This window comes from Pseudorasbora parva, chromosome 4, assembly GCF_024679245.1.
Source record: "Pseudorasbora parva isolate DD20220531a chromosome 4, ASM2467924v1, whole genome shotgun sequence".
Lineage (NCBI taxonomy): Eukaryota > Metazoa > Chordata > Actinopteri > Cypriniformes > Gobionidae > Pseudorasbora > Pseudorasbora parva.
The window spans coordinates 48,021,870-48,039,005 of record NC_090175.1 but is presented as its reverse complement, the minus strand read 5'-3'; the positions used below and the strand labels follow the sequence as shown (position 1 = coordinate 48,039,005).

Genomic DNA, 17,136 nt, shown 5'->3' with positions numbered 1-17,136 from the left:
TTGACAGATACATACTATCTGGACCTCAGTATTGATGTACATTAACACGATGCCACGATAATAAAAGTGTGAGAATTATTATTTTTATTTAAATTATTAAATGGATGCCACCTTAAAGGAACACTAAGAGCCCTCCCTACACCTATCCCTAACCCTATCCAATTAATGCTTTAATTATAGTTTAAAGTTTTTTAGGCACTTTATTTCCACATTTAGAACATTTTCTTAATTTTTATTTAAAATAAATGCCTTTCCGATCTGATTTGTAATGAGAAAAGAGAGAAGAGCAAGTTTGGCAAAAGGCGGATTCGAACCCATGTTGATCTTGAGTCGTGACAAAACAATCATCCATTGGCCATACACTTTACTGATTGCACCACTGAGGATGTAGAATTATGGACATTTTTTTAATCTTATTTGGCACAGCCAGACATTGTTAGGCGGAGCTAGTGCAAATTAAACTTGCCAACAAGGCACACTATTAGCACTGAGTGTGAATAGACACTCTTTTTTTTAAAGGGGTTTGATTATGATTTCACTTTTTTAACTTTAGTTAGTGTGTAATGTTGCTGTTTGAGCGTAAACAACATCTGCAAAATTAAGATGCTCAAAGTTCAAAGCAAAGTGAGATATATATTTTAAGAACTACAACAAACGGCTGGTTTGGACTACAACAAGCTTATTTACAGGTTAGTGACATTCCTAACCCTAAAATTGACATAAACCCTGCCCCCAGGAACATGTAATAAAGGGAGTGAGGCCATGTTGAGAAGAGGAAGGCTGCTTCACAATATCTCTCCTTGTTTCCTCGCTCCTCCGTCCTCCATACTATAACCCGGAAACCGATGGAGCTCTGCCATCTTGTAGGAGATCTGAACTCTCTAAAAGCGGAATCGCTTTTTGACCTGATTGCAAGCTAAACCCATCGGTGTAGTTATCATTAATTGACGACACTTTGAAGTGTTTTAAGCTAAAACTTCCCATACACACTTTGGGGACATCAGAGACTTATTTTACATACAGGACCCCTTTAAGTGAAGAAATGTAAAGACTTCTCGATGGAATTGCAGTATATTTTTTTTAGTGATATTCTGAAGATTCTGCATTTCCTGTGCTTGGCTTTACATCCGCTATTCACCTGGAGACGAGAGTGATTTTATGTGCATAATTGATTCTGCTCCTAAAAAAGGGCATTCATAACCTCAAGCACTGATAAATTCATAGTGATAGTTTATGTGTGCATGTGGCTTCCTTCTGGCACCATGCTGTACAAATTGGACCCTGATTCACAGTGAATACTGCTGTCGCATGCCCTTTTTCAGTGTATGCAGAACTCTCTTGAAGTTACATTCTCCTTCATCCTCCAATGGCTACGAAATCAAGCATGCCACAAAACACGAACTGTGAGAATACAGGAACGCAAGCAATTCAGGTTAATCTTACCATTGAATGAGGGAAAAGATTAGAGGATAACAAAATGCAATCCAATAAAGATTTGTCGTGCTACGTGAGGTGAAAATCAAATCTGAAAGATAAATCTCTGCCACCTCATCTTTTCTATTAGCTTTGGAACACCCACTCATCTGAACACATGCACAAAAAGTACAACCACAAATATGAACAGTTCCCACCTGTATGTACACTGTCTAATAACACAGACCCTCACTCAATACACACATACAGCGATTAGGCATTGCATACTTACGAGGACACTGACCAAATGCACATGAAAACTCCATTGTCCACAACAGTTTAAAGGCACCCCACTCACAATTTCTACCCAATAAAATATTTTAGAGCTTGGCATTACTAAAATAATCTATATTCATTATTAAATATAATAAAATAATAATAAATATTTACATTTAGTTGTTTTAGCTTATTTTAATGCTTGTTCGGTCTTATTTCAAATCATTTTAAGTCATCTGAGGCCCCCTAGTTGAGATCACTGTTCTATATGATTGTCCTCACTAATTGTTTGCAAGAATTATTCAATTCACAATATCAAATTTGACTCATTTAAATCAATTCTTCATTTTAATAATGAGCTAATCTCCAGCTCATGATTTATCAGATTAAATTGTTTAAGAAACTTTTATAACCGCTCTGAGACTTACTCACTGAACTGCATTGTATCTTAATTATTTGCACGATTATTTGCTGAATCATTAACGGTGCACTAGAATAAAAATCCATAAATAATAAGATTTCAGTACATGGACATCACATACTGTGAGTCTCAAACACCATTGCCTCCTCCTTCATATGTAAATCTTATGCATGAAAAACACCATGGAAAATAAGCGATTCTCAACATAACGCCAACTGTGATGCAATCGCTGGGATCATTAATATGTACGCCCCCAATATTTGCATTGTCAGGCGAAACAGATGTAGCCCAATCGTCGTGACTGCAGGTTCAAAAGCCCGGCAGGCTGATGAGTCTCATTATATTCCGTTCTTGATCTGCTATTCTCTCTCTCTCTCTCTCTCTCTCTCGAGTTGACCTCTGAAGTCTCCAGTGCGTCACGCCCACCAAAACCCAGCGTTTTGGAGAGAGCCTCAAAACCAGTGTAGAAAATAGCCTATTACTTATTGGTTGTGATGTTTTTGAATGTAAAAACCACACAAACATCATTAATTGACCTCAGACAACAGTATAACAAATTTTAAAAGCCAGTTGATGACACCTTTAATTCAAAATCGTTCGTTAGCTCGGCACATTTCAAGCAAGCTTCACTCAGCGGCGTCTTAAACTGGAGAAAAGGGCAATTACAACTGTATTCCTGCAAGCAGTAAGTATTGCTTTATCCACTTATTGACTGTTTAAACAATTTCTGATTAAATTGAAAGTTTCTTAGAGATGCATCATTGTCTAGATAACGCAAGATTCTAGTACAGTAACAACAGGAAACTCCAAGTACCATGTAAAACCAAAACACCGGATAGTACTGGTTTTTGTTTTGTTGGGGGAAGGGGGGGGGGGGGGGGGGGGGGAGAAGAGCGTTCGCGCTTGCCAGATTTCAGTAATTTAAATCCCCCAATCAGAGCTATTCTGTGAAAAGAACACGTATACTATCCTCTGTTTTACCTAAACGTCCAATTTGGCAACCATATACACGCAAACTCTCTCTCTCTTGCTCAATGATCTGAAAGCACCAATAAACAAGTAAGCTGCATTTTATCAATCTCTATTTGAGATGTTCTGCTTAAAGTGTCATTCAGTCGGTCTGTGTTCTGTCAGGACAGTCAGGGCTCAGGAGCTGCTTCGCTGAACAACTGAACTGCTGTGTGCTGTGAGCTGCTGAAATAATCCAATCAGAGAAGCTCAACATTAATATTCATGGCTCTTCCAAATAAGGCAAAAACAGAGCATTACATCCTAGAGACAATTTCTAGGGTTGTAAATGGACCTGTGAAACTGTATCTGAACAATTATTGCCCTTAAATAAGCCACATACCCTCTATGTAGATATCAGAGAACAATTTAACATATTGTTTCAACTCATTCTAGGGCACCTTTAAATTCCTTTTGTCTTAATCAGCTATAATAAGCATATTTTTGTCTTTTATTTATGTTGCATTTTAGCTAGCCCCGCTCAGACGTAAATCTCATTGGTACACAATTCTGCTCCACATAACGGCATATAAATCTAATCTAATCATCTAATGTTTTCTTATTGGCTGTAGAGGGACAAATTAAGTTGTTAAAAAAATTGTTACATTGCACCTGGTTAGTATGCAGTTTAAACCATCTAAAAAATCCCTTTGGCTGGTCACCAGCATATGTTGTGCTGACATCCCTTCCAGGCTGCTGTTGTTTGCTATACTGCAATAAAAATCTAATTGATTTACAATACAGGCTATCAAAATTTCATCTTAATTTTTGGCCATATAAATAGCAACATCTGCACCATATTGCATATTTTGGCTTAGTTTGGGGCTCTGAGCTCCATATTCTCACTATATTATACTAAGTGAGCCATAAAACAAAAGCCTTATGTATTAAAGGATTTGTTTACCCAAAAAAAGAAAATTGTCATTAATTATTCACTCTCGTTCCAAATCTGTAAGACATTCACCCATCTTCAAAACACAAATGAAGATCTTTTTGATGAAATTTGAGAGATTTCTGTACATCTTTCTCAATTGACAGCTACGCAACTACCACTTTGATGCTTTTGATGGTTTAGTGGGAAAAAATTCTAAAGAGGTTTGAACGATTCATAATATGATGAACAAATTTAATTTAGGCTATTATTCACATTTAGACTTTGATCAATGAACATAAACTGAAGCTCAACGAACCTGCTTGATGCGCGAGAACAAACCTCAAAGGCTCTTGATGAAACTCAAACGTGCTGCGTAACACGAGAGTGAACCACATTGGTTTAGACTGATGTCGTCATCTTTAGTTCTAGTCAGAATATGAGTCTTATACTGCTCCATTGGGCTGTGATAATGCAGCGTGTTTCAACCAAACCGAACCGAACCAAGCTTTTTTCAAACGCAGGTTAAAGCGACTCAAACTCACAGTCTTTCAGACGGAGCAGTGTTTACTACTGATCACAGAGCCGCTCTTCACTAACATACTGTCCATATATTTATTTAATTAAAATCGCAGCCTTTGCGCTTTCATAATCGCACACAAGTAAAATTGCGATTGCGGTTCGATTTCGATTAATCATGCATCCCTAGTGTAAACCGAGTTCTAGCTGTTTTTCTCTGCCTATGAGAAAATGAGAGCTCAGACGAGCTGATCTTTAATACTCCTGTTATGACATCATAACAGGAAAGGTTTCCTCCAATTCCTCTGCTTTACTCGCCCAGAGAATTAGTCGAGAATGGATTCAGTTTATCAGTCGCGATGTCAGCACAGGCTTTACCATATGGATTCAACTGCACCGCCATGAACAGTTAGTAACAGTGTTCATTAATGCCTGATCTGGGATCAGTGATTTCTGATAAGTAATCATTCAATTTCGATTTAGACTTTCTTTCTAAATCGTGATGCATCAATGAATCAAGCCAGTGACTAAAATGATCAACTTCATGACGTTTCTGTTAGTAGCATGATACAAATCTGTTATTTAAATTATTAAAGGGGTGGTAAAACAAGATTTCACTTTTCTAACTTTAGCTAGTGTGTAATGTTGCTGTTTGAGCATAAACAACATCTGCAAAGTTACAACGTTCAAAGCTTAAAGCAAAGGGAGATATTTGCTTTTAAAGAAATCAATTTCTAAGGACTACAGCAAGCGGCCGGTAGGGAACTACAGCCTTTTCCTCCAGACTCGCTGACATCAGCGGGTTAAATATTTACATTAACCCCTCCTTCGAGAATATTAAATAAGGGGGGCAAGGCCATTTTGCAATGCCGACAAAACGTTGTTATTTTCATCTGGATTGTAGGTCCACTTTGTTCAGCCTTCCTAGGGACGGGGGAGTTAGGGATCAACAATCAAAATTTAAATCTCGCTGGACATTTGCATGGAGGAAAACTCACAGTCGTCACAAGTTCAATGCAGGATTTGCATACCGGTTTGTCCTGAAAGATTCCAGCAGTTCCAACTTTAAAAACAGAAGCTGTTTTCAGGCCACAATCTGTTGTTTTTCATCGATGTGTTTTCCTGTAATAGTTCGTATTGTTAATTGTACATTGTAGCAAGGAAGTAAACAAATGAGAACGCTGTTTGGCTCTGCAAACCAGTTTGTGAACCCTTTGACTCGTGCGATCAAATTCTATGCTGGTCCCTGCAGCGTACGATCACATATATGAACGTTCAGAGATCAACTGCCAAATTCAAAAATGTAAATCTGCTTTAGCGCGTTGACTGGCGCTGAGCCAGAGACTGGGTGAGTGAGAGATGAATAAGCTCAGTGTCTTATAATGTTTATTTTATAATGTTTATTTCTTATAATGTTTCATACACTTCAAATGACATTACACAATCAAAATAATGTCACATATCAGGTGAAGTGGATGATCTTGTGTTGTAAATCCAGCAGGCTCGGTCAGTGTTTAAAGGGTTACTTCAGCAATTAGCATATGGCTTTGTATCAGTAGAAACCCTGAAGTATAATCAAATGATTGTGCTTTCCCTCCTTATATCCCCCTGAGACAAGAGATTTATGCATTTTATTTCTGGAAAAATTCCTCCTATGATGCAAATTGACGATATTTGCATCATAGGAGGAATGTTTGGAATAAGGCTAAAGACTACAGCCAGCAGAGGGAGCCATTTCCGCATGTTTTGAACTCACGCATGGGGGATGGGTTACTACACTCATGGGTTACACTCAGCTCGCAGGGAGAGCTCAGCAGGAGCAGGCAGCTGCAGGCACTCATTTAAACGGAGCTATGGTGAGCAATGTAATTGTTTTAACTTCTCAAATTAATTTCTATGAAAGTTAAGCTTGCAAAGGCATGAACTGAAAAGCGCCAGACTGAACTCGCGTTGTGAATGTATGCCGCGAGTGTAGTCGCGATTACCTCAGCTGTCATCACAAGCTCATTTCTCTCACTCCTGCAGTTAGTGATCAGTGCTGTGATACTCGCGCGGTGACTCACTCATTATATTTAACAGACACGTTCAGTTTTTAATTGTAGTGTCTTCAACTCAGTCACAGTAATCCAGTAATTTAGGTGGCTTTGGGAATGGCCTAACAGGGCAGCGAAGCATTCTGGGAATTGTAGTCTTTCATCCCCATGAGACAAAAATACATGTTCTGTCTTTTCTCAGTCTAGAAGGCACCAAATTCAAAAATAATTTCACATTTCTACTACATTGATGACCCAGTTTAAATACAGATTCATCTTCCCAGCGCTGAAGTACCCCTTTAAACATATACCGGTGGCCGGACGCCCACAGCCCGTGATAACTTTACAATCATTTTCTACCCTTTCCCTCACGTAATGTCACAAGGGGAATTCAGGGTGATTGAGACACTTCCCAAGCCATCTCAATGCCAAAAATTGTCCCATTCACCTTGAACTCACCCTATATCAGGAGAAGTGGATGATCTTGTGTTGTAAATCCAGCAGGCTCCGACAGTGTTTAAACATATAATGGCATTTAATTGTAGTGAAAGCCACAGAGTCAGAGCTCTCAAATACAAACAAAATTAATTTGCGCATGCCAATCACACTTATGTCACTTATGTCTCCCAGCAGACATGCCCCTTGAAACAGAGCATCCATGCCAGAGGGCTAATATCAGTATAGAAAAAAGCCCTTTTATTTTTAAAATATAACATTTTTTAATGTAAAAACCATACTAACAATATAAGTACACCTCAGGAAACATTATAAAATAATTGTAAAAAATCCATGCCATGGGACCTTTAATATCGAGCCCTGCTGATTGGTTCTCGCACATCAATCTGTTCATCATATAAAGCGATCTTGTCACTTGTGAAAATTTCGACTTGACCGATAATTTTTACGTTCTCTTTATAAACTTTTTGAAGCGTCAAAGTGGTAGTTGCGTAAACTGTCAAGGAATGGACATAAAACCCAGATAAAAAAAAAAAAAATCATCATTTGTGTTTTGAAGATGAATGAAAGTCTTACAGCAGCGTTTCTCAAAGTGTGGGGCGCGCCCCACTGGTGAGGAATAGAGACATGACAAGTGGGGAGGAAATCGAGGAAATGTGTTAATTTATTAACCTTTTGAGCGGTCCCACATGGGATTTTTATTTCTATGCCCCTGAGAGTACGGACCCACATATGGGATTTAGAATGCTCAGTGACGTGACATAACTGCCAGATTCAAATGGTGGGAGGCGCTTCGGCTGGCACGGAGCCAGATGCGGACGCGCTCAGCTCTTGACAACATCATGCAGTGTTTTCAACCACATACTGTTTATTTTAGGTTTAATCTAATAGGCAACATTTAAATACACAAGTACTAGTAAAACAATACATTTAGAGTTTGTAGAATACACACTGGTGTCTATGGAAGCAGCAATAACAATCCATTTAAATATAATTGGTCGACATGTTTTATTCATATCAGATACACATAGTTAGTGTTGTCAAAAATATCGATATTTCGATATGTATCGATACTGGAATATCTGAAACGATACGATTCTCAGTTTTTACAGTATCGATACCAGCTGCGCTCTCCTCTCTGACCGTCAGCGAGTTGACACACACCAGCATATTCTCACTCAGCCTGGTTAACCTCTGAGCACGGCGAACGCGCATTCTGCTGGACTTTTTCCTCATGACAGTGTGTGACCGGTCTGAATTTCACGCGGGATTGCACATAAATTAATTCTACTAATCCCCGCAGATTACGTGCTTACATCTGAAGCGCACACACATAGCCTACAGTAATAAAGCCGCCTCTGACATGATACAAGTACAAACATTTGCTTCTTTTTCCAGCTTATTATTGGTCAAATACACTCAAAGAATTATCAGTGCACATCTGGAAGAATATTAACGTAAACACAGTCGCAAACAGTTCAGGAAGAACGAGTAACAGGAACAGTGTTTAGGATCCATGCGTCCGTTAGTCTTAAAGGGACCGCAGTCATTTGCTATTCAAACTACAAAAAGACAAACGATCACACTGCTCTTGACTGATCAACTTGTGTAACTTTAATAGTTTCATCTGTACGCTATTGAATTTTTTACAAAGAACATTATCCAATGTTGTTTTAAATGTAATTACTATGCATTTTTTTATTCAGTTTCTTATCTGAATGTTAGACCTACCTGAAAAAATAAAGCTGTCTATTTAATTTGTATCTTCTATTCTATTGCATTTATTTGTGCTATTGTTTGTAATCTGTTTATTTGTTCTTATTTTATTACTGTTTACTCGTCTTTTTAAATTCAATTTACCATTCGAAATCAAGCTTTGTGCTGTGTGTAAGCTATTGCAACACAATTACCCCATTGTAAAAAATACATTGAGATAATTTTAATAGTAATTGATCAATGGATCAATAATTGTTCAAATCAAAACGATGCCCAACCCTAAGGAACATGCTGGCCACATGAACAAGTTCTGTTGTCATATTAAGCCTCTTATCTTTTTTTTTTTTTTTTTTTTTACTGTGGTATCGATCTAGTATCGATATATCGATATTTTAGTCTGGTATCGTATCGAAGTCATAATTTTGGTATCGTCACAACACTACACGTAGTGTAAGTAACTATAAAGTTTGCTCGATTCTTCTCCTAGTTCACCGGTCACTTTCTTATTCCAGGAGAAGCTGATGAATTTACGGGCTGTAAATCCGAATGACAGGACTCTGAACTGCAGTGCATTTGTTCAAACGGTTCAAACGTGGCAGCGCCCATCTCACATTATAGATCAAAATCAAGATCATTTATAAAGGTTTTTAAATGGCAAAACACACCCACAATTGGATTATTAGATAGTTGAGGACATGGTACGCAAGTTTGTCAATATTTTGAATAAAAAAGAAAAAAACGTAATAAAAGCGATACATCTGTCATACAGCGCTATTTTGATTGTGGTGAGTCACGTGATAAACATGACACGTAGCCATAGAAACATTAAGGTGAAAAATGTTCTAAAAAAATGTTGCCTTAAAAAAAACTCACACTGGGAGTCAGCTAAAATAATTTGACTGTACACATGAAAGGTTTAAATGTGATGTTGAGAAAATAAATGTTAACGGGCAAACTTAAAGCCTAGATAATTACCATTTTGTTGGGCCGATTGGGGACAGGTGGGGCTCAGAGCCCTTCCCTACCTCCAAAGTGGGGAATGGCAGAAAAAGTTTGAGAAACACTGTCTTATGGGTTTGGAACGACATGAGAGTGAGTACCGGTAATTATGACAGAATTTTCATTTTTGGCTGAACTATCTCTCTAAATATGACTAAAAAACTAAACACATTAACAAATATATTTTTTGTCTTTATTTATTATTATTATTATTATTATTATTATTATTATTATTATTATTATTTCTTTGTTCAATAAACTGTTTAGCATAAACCAAACTGGACCACAATATAAATAATAATGCTATAGTCTAAAGCTTGTTACAGAAGTGAAAATGCATATAAACTCCCAAACACAAACAGACCTGTTTCTCTCCACTGGGTTTCCTGTGGGACAGCAGTAACTCCACGGCTCCCACCACTTCTTTGCGGACAGCGTAGAGCAGAGCATCTCCAGTGTTCACTCCGTGATCCAGAAGTAGCTCCATCACCTCAAGGTTCTCATTCTCAATAGCAATTAGCAGGGCGCTTCGGCCTAGTGGATCCACACAGTTCACATCAATGTTGTAATAGACCTCTGCCTCACGCAGTGCATGCAGGACCCCTGCATAGTCGCCCTTTTCCACGGCCAAAAGGAATGAACGCTCCTCTGGAGAGAGCTCTACCTCAGCCCGGACGATCTGTAGAGGGATCCGGTCCCGGTATGGAGAGTAGCTGCTCTTTTTGTAGTATAGATGTGACATGGGATTCATGATGGATGCTGCTAAAAAAAAAAAAAAAGAAAAAAGAAAATTAAGACAGAGAAGCTATAATCCTTTAATATTCACTAACAAACAGGAACTAGGCACTTAAAAATGAGTAAGATTACTTCTGTCTGTACGTGGAAATAGTGTACATTTATAAATTATATCTTATCATCCCAGAGAAGTAATTTCTATGATCTTGAAATGCATTAAGATATGCTCTCTGAAGTTTAATCTGCGTTCATTTCATTTAGAGATACTTGTAAACGGATGTGGGATATTAATAGGTTAACTTCATGTTTACTACTTCTACAAAAAAGACTTAGTCCCGGTTTCACTTGAAATACATTTTAAACACGTTTCTGGAAGTGACTCATGCTTCATGTCATTTTTGACTTAATGACCACAACATGGTCACAAGCAGCAGCTTTCTTTGTTATTATGTTCAGTCATCAAAATGTAATTTAGCTAGCCCACAATTTAAGTGCATTTGCTATGCTTTTTAAAAAAAAAAAATACTAACCACACGCATGTATACCTCATGTTTCTATAAAAAGACAGAGCAGATATATTTGTATTGAAACATCATGGTGCTTTTGCTTTAGGGGACGTCATTTAGAAAAGATGAAGAGTTGATATTTTATAGTTTTGTCATTTGAGAGCTGAGTGCAGTGATAATTTAAAACATATAACATTCCTTATTTTACATTTGATGTATCTTTAAAGGGCACTCTCATATTTACATAGATATTTATAAGAGTCTGTAAGAAGACTATGTGGAAGGATTAATTCTGTGTTTAGAATCAAAATCAGACACAGTCAAGTTCTAAAGGACACTTTACCCCATGATTTACTCACCCTCAAGCCATCCTAGGTGTATGACTTTCTTCTTTCTGATGAACACAATCAAAGTTATATTAATAAATATACTGATGCGTCCAAGTTTTATAATGGCAGTGAAAAGTTCATCAATCCATCATAAAAGTAATTCACACAGCTCTAGGGGGCTTATAAAAGCCTTCTGAAGCGAACTGATGCTTTTGTGTAAGAAAATGTATCCATATCTGTATCTGTATTTAACACATTATTAAAGTAAAATATATACCTTCCACCAGACCAGCTCCGTATTCATCTTCAAAAAATATATTTTTAAAGCATAACTGAAGTAAGGAAACAGAAGCTAGATATTTTACTTTTTAGTATAAAAAAAGGTTTAAATATGGATATTTTTCTTAACCCCCTGGAGCTGTGTGTAGTATGTTTATGATGAATGGAAGCACTTTTTTGAGCTTCAAACTCGATGAGCCCCATCACTGCCATTATAAAGTTTGGAAGCGGCAGGATATTTATTCATATAACATTCATCGCACTCATCAGAAAGAAGAAGTCATACACCTAGGGTGGCTTGAGGGTGAGTAAATCATGGGGTCATTTTCATTTTAAAGTGAACTAATCCTTTAAAGCTACATTGTGTAATTGTTTGCAACAGTAGTGGCAGCAAATGGAATTTTAAAAATAGTTTTTGATTTTGATTTTGAACAAAAATCAGTATGGGACAAAATAAGTATGTCCAATTCAGAGTATTAGAGCAGGCAAAAGTACCTGGGTGACATACTACTTCCTACGGGATTCTGAAATGTACATACGATGGACACTTAACTATCCCATGGGAAAGGATTTGTAAATGGCAGTGAAGCGACATAACTGATACTGGTAGGTCACATGATAAGGACAACATGATTAATGTAATACGTCTAGATTACATTCACTCTACATGCACACATATACTATATAGAACATACTTTTTTAGTGGTTGTGAAGTAATTACTACAAAATAAGTACCTACTTAAGAGAGCATCAAATTTCACATTTAGCCTGTCAACTAAGGAAGACAGGAAATAAACGTAGGAACTGGGAACACAAAAGCTAAACCCGTACGGAACATAAACCTGACACTGAGCTTTGGCAGCTTTCCGACCGGGGACAGCATTGCGTACTTACTTCCCAAATCCCATCACATACACAAATTCTCAAGACCACGAGTATGACAACTAGGAAAGGTCAAAACTGCTAATTAAACATACTAGATTGCTATGTGTGGACACTGTGGTTTACACAGAAGATAGTACAGTATTTTTACATGTATAAAATGTTAAATGACCGCTATTTACCATCATTACGTCTATGGGCAGTGTCTGTGAAAATGCGAGGTGAAAAAAAACCCTGTGTAAAATCATTTAGAAGTGGGACTAGCTGGAAAAAAACCTCTGACTGTGCCTTTCTAGTGTAGTTCCTGTGGGTGTAGTATGCAAAAGTTGGCTCCATGTAAACAAACGTTCTTCATGGTTAGTTACGTCACATCTTTCTCGTGGTATTCCTGATTTCTTTACATGGAACTAGATTTACTTTTTTAACTGGAAATGACATTGATTTAAAAATCAGATATAACTCTCTACATACAGTATAGGTGAGCAATACTAAACATACTGAACATTTACTGCAGTTCACCCACTTGCCTGCTGCTATGGCAATACACATATAAAAACATTTCTTACTCATTAATACAGTGAAGGGTGAAATTAATCGACAGCATGGTAATCGAAAGCATTTTTACAGATGTGGCCCAAAAACTCAATCCAAATGGTGCCTTTAATTTGGTCAAACAATGCCATTTTGTTCAGTCAGGACACAGGAAATTCTTTGTTTTTGTTTTTTTCTCTCACTTTAGTGTTATTGGTAAGCAAACATTCAACATTTTCAAGTTTACTAGCAGTTCATCTCAACACATTCCAAAGTGTACCGATCAGCAATCGAAAAATATCCCACTAATTTCAGAATAAATGGGAAGACTTGAGTAATTACTGTGATTGACTCCGTGATGATGTTGTGTCTTGCTTTGATCTACTTCTCAGAAAAAATGAACAGACACACCAGGTGGCGTCTTCCATATGGTCTCGCTTCAACTGACACCACATATGCACACACACACACTTATCACACACTCAGACTCATTAGCACCCAATTCACACTTTGTGTTGAATTTTATATTATGGGATCTAACCAGTGTCTAATAGACGCAGATACTCTAATCCACTAATATAGATGTAATGTTATCTATAATGTTTCTGGGTGTTTTTACAGGGGAACAGACTTAATATAATTTTTTTTATTTTTTGCTTGTGGATTTTCTGTAGAACAACTGCATTTGCACTTAAATTTGGCATTGAATATAGTTATTATGTGAATTATTTATCCATGGATATGTTTTTAGCTTGTATTTTTAAATCAAAATATCATAACTCCGGTTGAAATGACATGCTGGAATTCTCATTTAGTCCACTTAAACTCTGTCCCCTACTTACTGTCAACCTCAAGCTCACTGCCATCCAATCAACCACCGATGGATTGCCCTACTTTTTTCTTTTTTGATAGTCAGCTTCACTCATGTACGTCACAATAAGGAAGAAAAGGTCTGTATCTATTTCAGTTACATTGTGACTTTAACATGTATATAGAAAGAATGCCTGTGGTATCCAACAATAATTTTACCAAATAACAAGTTGCAACTTTATCACTCAGTCCAAGTTCTTTTTCTCAACCTCTCTAAATATCTACACCATGTTAATCCGACGCTGGTGAACACATCAGTGCACTTGCCCCCACTGCAGCTGGTACACCCACACAGCTTAATGCTAATTTTTAGATACCGGATAGGCGCATGGCACAGGCAAACCGTTCCAGGACCAGTGCGGTTTTAAAAATGGATTCTGGTTGCTTTAGGAAAAAGCAAAACCATTGTGTTAGAATGCTGCTGGTTATTCTGTCTGAAAAACAAAGATTGTATAGATTGTGAGAACTGAGAAGTGAGTTTTATATGCTTTCCTATAGAGAATTCCCATCTGCTCCTGCAGAGCTCAGATGAAAGCTCTGCTGTTTGCTGTAGAATTTAGACATTTTGTCATTCACAAAGTTCTACACATCCCCTGTGCCTTGCGTGTTTGTATATAGTATATAAGAAAATCGGCTAACTTGATTATTCTCTCAGCTACCAATACAAGTGTAGTATACTCAGCTCTGTTTACATTTATCATGCTGGGCCCTATCATACACCCATTCCATCAGGCACAATGCAAGTGTTTTTTGCTAGTTTCAGCCAGTCATTTTTCAGTTGCCTTAAAATAGCAAAATGCCAACAATGTGCCTGAACACACCTCGTTTTCAGACCAGCGAGCAGATGGGCACGAGTGCATTTGCTATTTAAACAACGTGGCACTGGACATGAAAATGATAACTGCGTCGGGGGCTGAAACTAGCAAAAAACACTTGCGTTACACCTATAGCATCACATTGCACCGGGTGTATGACAGGGCCCTTTACGATTGGAGAAGTTCTGTATATGTCACTAAAAAGTATGTCATTTTTACTGGAAGATTGAGTTGTCATTTTGACTAAACATTATAAGGTAAAATAAGAAAAAGAAAACTCAAACATACATGAGTAAGTGTTCACAATAAAATCTATATTATGCATTTACAAAATAGAATTTTCCGTACACTGAAAACCCAAATAAGTGGGCAATCAGTTACAAACTTAACAGTTTAAGTATGCAGTACTCATACATTTTAATTGCTCGTAACTTGAAATATTTGAGTAAGCTAATTCATACGTTTAAATTAAAATGGTCATGTAGGCTAATATCAACTTTTACATTTTAAAATGATAACTTGCTAATTGCTATGCAACTTGCAATGCTTAGAAACTTGCAAAGTTTTGAAACTCTTCTAAATTAGCATAGCATAATTTAACATTAAACAATATACTAAATCTCCCACTTAACCAAAAAACAATACAAAGACACAATTAATTTTAGCATTTACCCTCACTTTCATTGAGTGTCGTGGCAAAGCATGCTGGAAAATCGAAATTCCAGCCTAGTGTTAGTGTCAGTTTTGTGATAAAAAGAAAGTTCTATACACTCATAAAAGTTAATTTGATTGACCTAATCTGTTTAATTTAAGTTGACCCTATTCAAACCAATGAGTTATTTTGAGCATTATGGTTTAAAATGTATTTTGAAATTCTTTCTTCTGCCTTCTTTTACTTTCATGTGGTTGATGTATAAAGATTTCTAGCAATCACTGACCCTTCCTCTAAACTTTACCCTGCTTCTAACCCTGATGAGAAGATAAAGGGAAGGCATGCTTTGGACAGCCTCAGTGTCTCCACTACAAAGCACCACTCTGACCGAGCAATTATATCTGCAGTCTAATCACAGATGGCTTAATTGTGTAATTAATCTGTGCTTCTCAGTCCTCTAAAGGCTGCTTATCTCTGAGGAATATCATTAGAGTATAAGCTGGGCCAAACATTAGCTGATAAATTGGACGTAAACTAAGTGTGCAGGACAATCTCCAGTGATCCATCTGATGTGGACTAAACTTTTCAGGTTGGAATGAGAGTCATTCCAGAATGCCTTAACTCAGTGATACTTCATTCCATAGCATCTAAATTATTTATTTCTTTATTGCAATAATAAAACATAACTGAAACAGAATTTTCTTACAGTACCAGTATGTAAAACATTTTACTAAAGAACAGTAGGTCACTAATAGGGATGGGTATCGAGAAACACTTCCATTTCAGAACTGGTTCCAAAGTTCACAACCGGTGATTCGATAAAAAATGTGCATTCCGATTCCGCTTTTCATTTCCTGTGTGCGTATTTTAATGTGATTTTAAACCATTCAAGCTCAAAAGACTTGTGCAGTTTTCTGTGCTCTGCACACATCCAAACCATTCCCACAGAAAAAGGTTAATGCGAGACTCGCATGGTGTTAAATGATAATATTGTCGTTCTGAGACCATTTTTATCTAAAAAAATGATAATGGCATAATAATGCAGGTACACCTTTTCAAAGATCAATAAACTTTTATTTCTAAAGACTATTTAAAGGGTTAGTTCACCCAAAAAGGAAAATTATTTCATTAATTACTCACCCTCAGGTCGTTGGACACCCTTAACACCTTCGTTCATCTTCTGAACACAAATGAAGATATGTTTGCTGAAAGTTGATGGCTGAGAAAGGCTTCAGAGAGGAAAATAGTTATTGTGCGCACAAAAATCTAAATAACAACTTTATCCACTAAGTTATTGATGTGAACTCGACGCATGCGCGAGAATATGACGCAGCTCCACCGTTCAATACATGACTCGGAAGAGGAGGAGCGCCGCTATTGCGTAAGTTCTTGGTGGATAAAATCATTATTTTGATTTTTTTCCGCACAAAAACTATTCTCATCACTTCGTAAAATTATTGTACAGCCTCTGTAGTGAGATGGACTTTGTAACAATGTCTTTAGTGCCTTTATGGGTCTTGTGAGTGGGTCAGTGGAAATGTACTGAATGCCAATGGAGGCCTTTCTGAAGCCTTTCTCAGCCAACAGCTTTCAACAAAAATATCTTCATTTGTGTTCTGAAGATGAACGAAGGTGTTACAGGTGTCCAACGACATGAGGGTGAGTAATTAATGACATAATTTTCATTTTTGGGTGAACTAACCCTTTAACACTGAAAACGGAAAACATTTTAAATATCCACAATAAATGAACAAAAAAACAAACAAGCAATAAAAGCATGGACTCTCAGTCTGTTTACAAAAAATGCACTTGAATAAATACCAAA

At 37.1% G+C, this 17,136-nt stretch overlaps 1 protein-coding gene across 7 annotated transcripts in view; it reads right to left on the bottom strand.

Moving 5' to 3' along the window:
• The window catches only part of trpc5a (transient receptor potential cation channel, subfamily C, member 5a), a 137,214-nt gene that overhangs the window by 99,427 nt on the left and 20,651 nt on the right, over nucleotides 1–17,136 (bottom strand). For 4 of the 7 annotated variants that reach the window (XM_067442065.1, XM_067442061.1, XM_067442068.1 and 1 more), the window contains exon 2: nucleotides 10,077–10,474. In XM_067442065.1, the coding sequence (XP_067298166.1) occupies nucleotides 10,077–10,463 (387 nt within the window). In that variant the 5' untranslated portion in view covers nucleotides 10,464–10,474. The remainder of the gene's footprint in view (nucleotides 1–10,076; nucleotides 10,475–17,136) is intronic. The other 3 variants (XM_067442066.1, XM_067442062.1, XM_067442067.1) reach the window with 1 other exon arrangement.